The 11,564-nt window shown below is 46.4% G+C and overlaps 1 protein-coding gene and 1 non-coding gene across 2 annotated transcripts; one reads left to right on the forward strand and one right to left on the reverse strand.

Annotated features, from left to right (window-relative positions):
- Window positions 1–281: 281 nt before the first annotated feature.
- LOC124660848 (reticulon-like protein B1) lies at window positions 282–2,243 on the reverse strand. Its single transcript, XM_047198685.1, has 5 exons — window positions 1,952–2,243; window positions 1,327–1,507; window positions 1,044–1,185; window positions 871–940; window positions 282–768 (listed from the first exon to the last, which is right to left on the reverse strand). The coding sequence occupies exons 1-5, from the start codon at window positions 2,175–2,177 to the stop codon at window positions 602–604; spliced, it is 786 nt and encodes a 261-aa protein (XP_047054641.1). The 5' UTR covers window positions 2,178–2,243; the 3' UTR covers window positions 282–601.
- A 2,978-nt stretch (window positions 2,244–5,221) lies between these two features.
- TRNAD-GUC lies at window positions 5,222–5,293 on the forward strand. The gene has a single exon. It is a non-coding gene; the product is annotated as a tRNA-Asp (tRNA).
- The last annotated feature ends 6,271 nt before the right edge of the window (window positions 5,294–11,564 follow it).

An 11,564-nucleotide genomic window follows, 5' to 3' on the forward strand; every position in this document is an offset into this window, starting at 1 on the left:
GGCCAACTTGAGCATGCTTCGTGTTCTCATGAAGCTATCATCTAGAAGAAACTCATTTAAGAAATGAACAAATAAACCCAAAGGATCGTTCGTAATAACCACGCAGAAAACAGAACGGGCCAACTCAGTTCAGATAAATAAAAGCAAAATAATATATTTACAGAGCACCCATCATAACAGAAGAACACTCTTTTGATACAGATGTATCAATCTTGTCATATTTGTTGTAACCGAATGAGATTTTATCAATGCTCATGAAAGATATATGGCAAAACTCTTCCAGCAAAAACAATGGATAAAGCCACTAGGCAATAAGTACCATCACAAAGTTCACTAGGCACTAGAGCAATGATAAATTGATAATGCCACAATATTTGCGGCTCCCAGGAGTAGCCATGCTGAAAGTTGAAAAACAAATAAAAATAAAAATCAACAGTTTTCAGCTGGCATGGATCCACTTCACAAAAAGATCAGCACACCAAACCTATATGTACTAGCAAGTATTGACTAGAGACAGGCACAATAACACAGAACCATCCTTCAAAATGGGAGGTGACAAGTTGAGATTTAACAGAGATGGCAAGTCGCTGCAGGGCATGATCTATGGCTTCTTGTTCTTCAGAGGACCCTTGGGGATCTTGGAGAGGTACTTCTCGTCGACGATGGCGTAGTACTTCTTCAGTTCGATCATGGCCTTCTCACCGAAAGCATCAACCTTGTCATCGTACTTCTCATACAGAACTGGCACCGTGTAGAGCACCACGAAGACTGCAGTGGGAAAAACAACAGCTGTCGTCAGTTCACAACTCCCACGGAAAATTAGTGAGTAGCAGTGATCAATTTAAGTCCTCCAACACAAGCAGTAATTACCTATATATGCCAATGTCAAGAAGTTGCAAGAGCTCCCAAGAACAGAAAGAACCCAGAGGCCGGCAACCACCTGAGCATACAAAGAAGAGATCACACCTTGGTGAGCAGGCTATACAGAAAGCACCCAACATTCAGCATGGCCAAATTGAAATTGAGGAGATAAACAAACATACAATGAGGAATTTCTTCAGATCACGGCCCTGACCGATCTCCTTCAAAGTAAAGAAGCCCCTGTTGATCTCATATCTCAGCGACCGGGCAATGTTCACAATGGTGTCCTCTGGAATCGTCACCTCAGGAATGTTTGGGGGAGACCTAAATACCACCAAGTGCCAATCAGAAAAAAACCATAAGGCTAGTGACGGACCAAGCTGGCGCAGCACAATAAACAGCAGCAGGTCTACATACAACAAGTTGTATCAATCAATTTGACTTTGCAAGCGAGGAGAAGCTCACTTGTTGATGAAGGTGCAGGCGTTGGACCAGAGGAAGAGGGTGGCCAGGGAGAGGATGAGGCAGTGGCCGAGCAGGGTGAGCAGGTGGTACTCCATGACCTCGAACAGGAGCCAGATGGCCGTGGCGCCGGCCAGCACCCCTCCGGAGATCTTCTTGTTCCTCCATAGAACAAGGTCAGCAGCTGCAGCCAAGGCAGTAAAAATTGTGAGCAATCCGCGTCAGGCCAAACAGACGAATAGATATTTTGGCACGGTTAAGCAATCCAGATCTTCTCCACGATCCCCAGATCGGATGGAGTGTATCAGGGTTTTAGAGCCACGACAAACTGCATCGCCGTCTACCCGTCAACATTAATTGATCAAACTAAGCAACAAATCCTCGAGCTCGCTGCGCACGGACGAGCTCTAGTAAACCGTCCAAGCAAAGCTACTAAGGAGTAGCATAGATCGCGTTAAGATCACGGGTATATCGTCCCTAAGCTAGTTAAGACTTGGAGCTAGCATCAACGAAGCAGTAGCAGCAGTTGGCAGTAAAAACAAGCTAGAGGAAGCGAGATCGGATCGAATCGGATCTACAGCAGCACAGCTTGACTTGCGAATCTGAACTACGAAGTTCGGGCGCTTACGCTTTCCGCCGCCGAGGACTGCGTGCACGGGCTTCTCGCGGCCGAAGAGGCGGTAGATCTTGGCCTTGGCGGCCGCCGCCGCCGACGAGGAAGACGACCCCTTCTTCTTGTCGTCGTCCGAGTCCGAGGACGAGGAGGAGGAGCCCCCGTCGCCGTGGAACTTGTCGGAGATCTTGTCCATGACCGACTCCATCACCGACTCGTGCTCCTCCTTGTGCTCCGCCATGCCCGAACGCACCCTTCTCCGCCGACGCCAAGGACAAACCCCCAAGCTTTTCTCGCTGGTTTTTTTTTTCTCTGGGCGTGCTCACGCAAAGATCTCTTCCGGGTGCGCGTAGCCTGGGTAGGTTGCTTTATACGACGCGTGATGCGATCGCGGCCGTCCGTTTGAACGCTGGGTTGGGTTTGTCCGCGAGGTGGCAGCTACGGCCCCCGAAAATTGAATGGAATTGGATTCCACCCGCCCGCTTGATGGCGAATTAAAACCGCGGTACGGGCTGGGCCCCGGTGAGCAGCGAGAGGTGGGGGTGGGTTTGCGGGTACGCGGGGAGAGGGTCGTCCTTCGGGGTTAAGTTTAAGACGCGGACAGGGAGGCGTCGTCATCGCGGGCACGTCGAGAGCGAAGAAGCCGGGTGGAGTTGGCGAGGGGTAATGGCCGAATGGGGACACGTGGTGCGCGACCGACGGATGGGGAGCCGCAAGGTGGACTTGTCGTCTCGGCAAGTTCTAGAACACGAACGCGGCCAAGGAATGGGCCGACTTCCATGAGCACATCAAACTTGGTGCCGAAGGTTCTAGTACGTCACGGATCAACACACTAGTTGAAAAAAGTGTGTTTGGCTCCCTCCAGTCATCTCTTAAATTTTGGGGAAAAAAATTAAATTTTAAAATAACTTTGAAAAACAAATCGGGCTATTTATACCCTATATAATTTTCAATCAGTTTAGCACCCTTTATAATGATCTGGGTACTGTAGATGTGCAAATTATCCACTCCTTTTCCAACCATTAGCTGACGCTTTGCTATTTTTCACTTTACTTATCCGCTCGGTTACTTCTTTTGCATTTTTTCTTTAGCTGGAAGGTGACCGGCTACCGGTTGTTTGCCCGTCGCTTCTGCTCCTGTTAGGATAGTATTTCCACCGCCTTGACCGAACACTCGAGAACCAGAACAATCGGAACACCTTCTCCGTCGCTCAAAGTTCTCCGCCGCAGGAGGTGGCACCTCAGTCTCAACATTTTCTATCCGAGCCGCCGGTGGTCGCTCGGGTTCGGGTGCGAAAGCAGTCATCCATGGCGGCTAACTGAGGCGCAGGCGGCGGCAGACGGAAGGATAGCGTTGGGATCAATTCCTCCGATCCTCGGCTATGCACGGTTCGGAATTAGAGTGGGAATTACAGAACGATGTAAAATCCACTTGTTGACTCATCCTTCCCCAAATCCACTCAACCACATGCGATACTCGCAACTCTAGCCGTGTGCGTACCCCGCCCCACCTCCATCTCCGACGGGTGGCGGGCCCCATCCTGCCCCCATCTCCGGCAGTCGGTTGCCGTCACGAGATTATTCCATACTAAATCTGGAATAAAACAGCCACGAGGTAACACCTGCAGTTTGTGAATCCTTTCGAATAAACAAAAAATTTGAACTTCTCAAGTGTCTTGTGGTTTTTACTTCTATACAAGTTTCTGGTGAATGACTCGAATCGTGAACTTCTCTGATCCATATTAGTTGTCGCTAATTTAGTGCATCTTTTTATTAAAATCAACGATAATTAATATGGATTAGATGGAGTACTTTTGCTTCTATTGTGCCTATTAAGTTTTTTTCTTTCCAAAAGGGTCTTCGTTTTGTCCGAACCCACAATACGATGGCTATTCATTCACTGCAATAAATGATTCCGCGTGTCTCTTTGTTAATAGAACATAATATTGGATAATCCAGACAAACCAAATACAACTACCTAGCTGCTAAGTTAAAACTACAACATGACTAAATAAAAGCAAACGAACACTATAGTAAATGTAGCCCGAAATCCGGTGCCCAGGAAAATATGCCTGATATGTTGTACCCACCATCACCGACCATAGATCTATTTTATTTCAAAGTATGTAACCATATATTTGTATGAAAAGGGATACTAACTAGTTAAATGAGACAAGAAAGTAGTATTAATGTATTCCAACACATCTTGTAACAAAATACCTATATATCTTCCGTAAAAAAAACCTATATATTGCATGTACAATCATATTCAAACCTGAAAATCAATCTGTCCATAACTAGAAGGAACTTTATGTGATGAACCATCTACTATTGCCTATTCTTCAAATGGTGCAACCAGCTTTATAATAAATAAGATCATAAAAAGGAAGCAAAACAACAAACGTGCCAACACCGCAGTCGAGGTCTCGAGCAAATCATCAAGCTTGAGGTCTTGACAGATAAATGACGAACTAGGTAATTTCGTACAGAACTACTAGTGCAACCTGGAAAAAGAATCAACATCTACTTTTTCCCCTGCTACGTAACCATGTCACTTGATACATTTCATACGGGCCTCGAAGTTCAAAGCGGACGTGGTGCACACTGCACCCGTATGCACATGTACTGAATCCACTCTAGTAATCAGGCCTTTGTGTCGTCACTTTGTTTGCCAAAAAAAAAACCTAACGCATGTTCCTCTACATTATTGACTGGAATATCTCTTTATAATCTTGGAGCAAGTCACCAATCTAGAAAAGGGGAACCAGGTTTGGTCAAGACATCTAGAGCTCGCACTTGAATTCTGCTTCCCCTAGTATCAGCAAAAAAGAGTCTCCAAAGAGAAACCGATTCGAACTAAGCAACATAGAACAGTGAAACTACAGAAACTTAAACCGAGGAAAAGCTGGGGGCTAAACTAAGCAAATTAACTTTACCAATCAGAAGTCAGAGGGGTCCATTAAAAAAGGAAAGCACAAGAGAGACGAGATTACTCACAAGTAAAGGCAACAAGCTTCAGGCGGGATGGCTACATCGAGGGCCTCTGAAGCATGCAGATCTTCAGTGGACAGTGGGGAAGAACCCAGTGGTTGGACAAATGGAGCAACTAAATATAGTGAGACGGAAGATGATAACGATCTATCAGTAAAGCCAAGAGTGGAAGCTGGGAATATGCTGCTGGGATGTGCGGATGCTCAACAGATGACTGGAAGGAAAAGTTTGATGCCCTGAATATGCTCTCATTACTTACTGTTGATTACTAGGTATAATTATCTTAGACATCAAAGTCGTTGTAGTATAGTGGTAAGTATTCCCGCCTGTCACGCGGGTGACCCGGGTTCGATCCCCGGCAACGGCGTAATTTTTACTTTTTCAAATTCCACTTCAGTTTCACAGACCCTTCGACGGACCGTAAACCTTCCGAGTCATTTCAAACCTACAAATCATGTAGGCGCAAAAGGAATCAACGGCCGTATGTGAATCTATATGCCCTTGTTTTCAAAGCTGTAGACCCCTTGTTTTCAAAGCTGTAGACCACATGCCAAGAAATGTCCAGTCGGGACCTTGTTCAAATTGTCAAAGGCCAACAAAATTCCATATTCACATACGTATACTGATCAAATGGTCACCCAACCTTTTGGGGGAAATGATCAAATCCATAAAGAGCACAGCCTTGAGCCTTCTGCCCTTCTCAGTATTCCCTTCTCGAGCCCCCAATTAGTTTCATAATAATCAGGAATTCCCCTGTTAAGCACCAATTTTGTGTTTACTTTTTTTGAACATGGATTTCTGTACTTGATAACGCCACTGTCTTTTCACCTTCAAACATATCATATCCGTTGAATGAAACAATTGAGCTTTCCGCTGCAGCTTGCCCCCCTGGCACACAGAAAATTTGAGTGTTCTTTCGGTAGTTTGGTTTCTTGTTAGAGGGCTTTATCAATCTGTGGTGTTAGTTTCTGGTCATACATATCCTTTAGACTGATGCTTGGAGTTCTGTCTAGAGTCTGCTGGATCGAGTGGTATTTGATCGTGCGCTTCCATTTTTTATTCCGATTGTTTGGTTCTGGAGGAAGCCACGCGAAACTCTGTTCTTTGTTGCCACAAGATGATATGTTTTGGTCCATGGTGAAGTCAAAGGCGGAGAATATCATGGAAGCCGAAAGTGAGGATTAGCAATAGAGATTCGACTCTAAGGAACTTGCTTGGTGTTTAGGATTTCTCAGTAACAGTATGCAAATGGGGGCGAACAACACAAGTGCAGAGTTTTACCGATCAGGGTGAAAATCCAAGATCAGACCATAGTTGGTTGTACCTCGCAATAGCCCTGTCGAAGGTATTGTTTTTGAGAACGGAGACTATCTTCAGGGTGAAAACCTAACACTAGTGGAATAGTGTTTTATTGTTATTATGTCAACGACTTGTGTACTACAACATGCAATGGTTTGTTGGGTCACCGCATGTTAGGGACCTGGAAGGAGCGGCGGACGCAGTAGAACAGGAGGAGGGAGGGCAACGACGACGGAGCGGAGCCATCAAGCGCCCCAAAGGACGGCGAGTCATCTAGGGTTTACATCAAACTCATAGTTTTTCATTTAACTTGTAATATATAAATTAAATTTAAATGGAAACCTTTATCTTTCATATGTCATTGCTTGGAGACCATCTTTAACAATTAGAACCATACATTATACTTTTATTCCCTTTCTCATCCCCAAAAATTAGGCTAACTCAACTCTCTGAACTAATTAACAGAAAATAATATTTGGACGTCGATCAAAAGGTCATTTTATATATTATTTAAAAGCATACATGATCCCATGGTTTCTGACCGGATCATGACCCTCACACTTTTCTCTCAGCCCCCATCTTTTAATATTTTTTTTTCGAAATGGGGAGCGAATCCTCTGCCTCCTTTGTATCAAGCGATACACAAACTTTATTTATTATTGGACATCAAAAGCCTAGCGAAATCTATTATAAGGATCATACGAACCAAGAACAACCAAAACATTAGCACTGAGCATGATGATAGCTATGTTAGCGAGTTAGGCTTGTCACGATATGTGACGTGCGTGCGTGTTGTATCCCACCGGCCATGTTGATAAGGCCAGAGTGGTTATCTAGATTATGTTCTAGACTCTTCCTTGTAACAAACCATGTATATCCCTTTTGGAGTTGTTAGGTTAAACTCCCTATATAAACACGCACGGTGTGCCCCGAAAGGGGTATGACACTTTAACCTAAAACTTCTACATGGTATCAGAGCCAAGAGGTCTCAAGTTCAAGACCCTGCTCACGCAGTTTTAAAAACAAAAGAAAAAAGATTCTGCGCTCGCACCGAACCCACGCTAAGGACTAAAATAGCCTAGACGTGAGGGGGAGTGTTGAATATAAATACACTGTATAGTCTCTTTCCATCAGTTCGGACTTTTGGTTCAATTGGCTAGTGCAACAATCTAAAACACATCTAGCGACAAAGCCTCCCCTCGCCGCCGATCCCATCTGACGTCGACACCGCCAGCCAACATGTCCTCTTCTTCCTCGACGCAAAACTCTTCGGGAGGCTCCACCTTCGGGACAGGCGTGACGGAGCGGCTGGGCAAAGGCAACTTCATCCTCTAGCAAACCCAAGTTCTGCCGGCAGTCAGGGGTGCCCGTCTTATGGGCTACCTAGATGGCTCCATCGAGGCACCCAAGGAAGAGATCGAAGTAAAGAAGGGTGACGAGACTGTCACCGAGCTGAACCTAGCATATGAAGACTGGGTGGCGTCGGACCAAAAGGTCCTTAGCTTCCTCGTGGGATCTCTCTCACGGGAAGTGCTTCCCTACACCGCTGGTGTCGAGACGGCGACCGAGCTCTGGGAGATTCTGCAAGACATGTACGCGGCCAGGTCGCGTGCACACACCACCAACACCCGCATCGCCCTTGCCAGTGCGGAGAAGGGCAACAAATCCATGGGAGAATATGTCACCATGATGAAATCTTTGGAGAACGAGATGATCTCCGCCGGGAAGACCCTTGAAGATGAAGATATGGTCTCCTACACCGGGCTAGTCGCCGCCATCCTCGCCAGAACCGAGCCGATCACGGTGAGCGAACTTTATTCGCAGCTTCTGTCTTATGAAAGTCGTAAACAGATGCTCTGTGGAGTCTCCCAATCCTCTGTCAACGCCGCTACTCGCGGTGGTCGTGGCCGCTTCGGTGGTCGTGGCCGCTTCGGTGGTCGTGGTGGCGGCCGCGGTGATCAAGGTCGCGGCAATCCTCAACGAGGCGGCAATGGTGGCCAAGGAGGCTACCACAACGGTGGTGGCTACCACAACGGTGGCAACTATGGCCGTGGCCGCGGCAACTACAACAACAATGGCCGTGGCCGCGGAAACTACAACAACAACGGTGGCAACCACGGTGGTGGTGATCGCGCACCGTGCCAGCTCTGCAATGTGGCGGGCCACACCGCCATGAACTGCTGGTACCGCTTCGCCCAGGACTTCGTCCCTCGTGAGCGGACAGCCGCCAATGTCAACTACAACAACAATGGAGGTGGCGGCTGGAACATCGACACCGGTGCCACCGATCATATCACAAGTGAACTAGAAAGGCTACATGCCCATGAACGTTACCATGGTGCTGACCAGGTGCACGCTGCCAATGGCGCAGGTATGAATATTGCTCATATTGGTAATTCTATTATTCTCGCTCATGATCAAAATATCCATCTTAAAAATGTTCTCCATGTTCCTGATGCTACAAAAAATCTTGCCTCTGCACATCGACTCACTAGAGATAATAACACTTTTGTTGAAATTCATCCTGAATTCTTTTGCATTAAGGATCAGGTCACGAGGAAGGTGCTGCTTGATGGACCATGCCGAGATGGTCTCTACCCTGTTCCTGAGTCATCATCCTTTTCACCATCATCCAAGCAAGCTTATGGAGTCTCCAAGCCATCCCATCATAGATGGCATAGTCGGTTGGGCCATCCGGCCTCTCCCATAGTTCATAAAATTATTAGTCACAATAATCTTCCTTGTTCCAGTAAAAATAATGAGTCGGTGTGTGAGGCTTGTCAAAAGGCAAAGAGTCACCAATTGCCCTATTCGAGATCCACTAGTGTTTCACATCATCCTCTAGAGTTGATTTATTCTGATGTATGGGGACCTGCCCCTGATTCTTTTGGTCGTAAGAACTATTATGTTAGCTTCATTGATGATTTCAGCAAATTTACATGGATCTACTTGATTAAACATCGTTCTGAAGTGTTTAGTATATTCCATCAGTTCCAAGCGCTTGTTGAAAGACGCTTTGATAGGAAAATCATCACTCTCCAATCTGACTGGGGAGGAGAATATGAACGATTAAATTCCTTTTTTAAGCAAATTGGCATCACTCACCATGTTTCTTGTCCTCATGCCCATCAACAGAATGGCGCCGCTGAGAGAAAACACAGGCATATTGTCGAAGTTGGTCTATCACTTCTTGCTCAAGCATCCATGCCACTGAAATATTGGGATGAAGCACTCATTGCTGCGGTATATCTCATCAATCGTCTCCCCACTAAACTTCTTGATTTCTCTACACCTCTAGAAGTTCTTGAGAAGATCAAACCCGATTATCAGTCCATGCGCATTTTTAGCTGTGCATGCTACCCCAACCTTCGACCCTTTAATGCTAGAAAGCTAGAATACCGTTCCATACAGTGTGTATTTCTAGGATATAGCAACCTTCATAAAGGTTTCAAGTGTCTTGATATCAATTCTGGTCGAATCTATATTTCTCGGGATGTTATCTTTGATGAGACAATATTTCCCTTTGCCAAACTCCATGCAAATGCAGGACAACGTCTTCGCTCGGAAATTCTCCTTTTACCGTCTCACCTCCTAAATCCCTCTCAATTTGATCATGGGGGTGAATTTGGAATTGATCCAATTGAGAATAATATTCATACTACTGCTGCAGCTAACTATGATTCTGAAGTTGTAAACAGCAATGCAGAAAACAGGGTTGAAACTGCTGTTGAACACAGCACTTCGGCGCGTCATTGCATGCCTCACCGTGTCGACACGGAAGCCCAGGGTCGTGCGGGACCCACCTCTGGCGAAAACGCGTCCGCAGCTGCAGAAAACGCGTCACCTGGATCGCCTCGTCGATCGCATCTCCAACCGGCGCGCGCCACGTCTGCCCGAGCGTCCGCACGCGCGGGAAATCCTGCCGTGAGTGGGGACCACCCACGTGGCTCGGAGTGGCGAGCCGGATTGTCTGCGTCGCCCTCTACTGCTGCGCCAAGCCACACCGGTGCATCCGGATCCCGTGCGGAGCCAGCCGATCCCGAGGCGGATACGGCGCAGGACTCCGAGGAGAACACTGCTGCCCCGACAGGATCTGCCCCGGGATCCACCCCAGGTGCTGCCAGATCTTCTGCGCCGACACAACGTGCTGCACCGCCTGTGCCACGTGTTACTACACGGTTGCAAACTGGAAAAATACAACCGCGACAATACAAAAATATGGTCAGGTATGCGAATCTCGCTGCTTCAGGAGAACCTAGTAATCTAGATGATGCACTAAAAAATGAAAATTGGAAAAGGGCAATGGATGAAGAATATGAGGCACTCATGGTGAATAAAACTTGGCATTTAGTTCCACCAAATCATGCAGGCAAAAATATAATAGATTGCAAGTGGGTTTACAAAATTAAACACAAGGCCGATGGTAGTATTGATAGATATAAAGCACGCTTAGTGGCTAAAGGGTTTAAGCAGAGATATGGGATTGACTATGAGGACACATTTAGTCTTGTAGTAAAGTCAGCTACTATTCGCCTTGTTTTGTCTATTGCTGTCTCCAGGGGGTGGAATCTTCGACAGCTAGATGTGAAGAACGCGTTTCTACATGGTGTTCTGGAGGAAAATGTCTATATGAGACAACCACCTGGGTATGAAGTCAAAGGAAAAAATCAGTACATCTGCAAACTTGATAAAGCCTTATATGGGTTGAAACAAGCCCCGAGAGCATGGTTCTCAAGACTAAGTACTAAACTTCAAGCACTCGGCAGTCGACACGTCCGTTGGGAACCCCAAGAGGAAGGTGTGATGCGTACAGTAGCAAGTTTTCCCTCAGAAAGAAACCAAGGTTTATTGAACCAGGAGGAGCCAAGAAGCACGTTGAAGGTTGATGGCGGAGGAGTGTAGTGCGGCGCAACACCAGGGATTCCGGCGCCAACGTGGAACCTGCACAGCACAATCAAAGTACTTTGCCCCAACGTAACAGTGAGGTTGTCAATCTCACCGGCTTGCTGTAAACAAAGGATTAGATGCATAGTGTGGATGATGACGGTTGTTTGCGAAGAACAGTAAAAAACAATTGCAGCAGATTGTATTTCAGATGTAAAGAATAGGACCGGGGTCCACAGTTCACTAGTGGTGTCTCTCCCATAAGATAGCAGATGTTGGGTGAACAAATTACGAGTTGGGCAATTGACAAATAAAGAAGGCATAACAATGCACATACATATATCATGATGAGTACTATGAGATTTAATCGGGGCATTACGACAAAGTACGAGAGACCGCTATCCGGCATGCATCTATGCCTAAAAAGTCCACTTTCGGGTTATCATCCGAACCCC

The sequence above is a fragment of the Lolium rigidum genome, chromosome 6 (assembly GCF_022539505.1).
Source record: "Lolium rigidum isolate FL_2022 chromosome 6, APGP_CSIRO_Lrig_0.1, whole genome shotgun sequence".
Taxonomy (NCBI): domain Eukaryota; kingdom Viridiplantae; phylum Streptophyta; class Magnoliopsida; order Poales; family Poaceae; genus Lolium; species Lolium rigidum.

Coding starts and splice junctions, on each gene's coding strand:
- LOC124660848 (XM_047198685.1), bottom strand. CDS start 2,177: ATGGCGGAGCACAAGGAGGAGCACGAGTCGGTGATGGAGTCGGTCATG. Junction 1,508..1,951: donor AGTCCTCGGCGGCGGAAAGC/GTAAGCGCCCGA, acceptor CCTTGGCTGCAG/CTGCTGACCTTGTTCTATGG. Junction 1,186..1,326: donor GCCTGCACCTTCATCAACAA/GTGAGCTTCTCC, acceptor GGTGGTATTTAG/GTCTCCCCCAAACATTCCTG.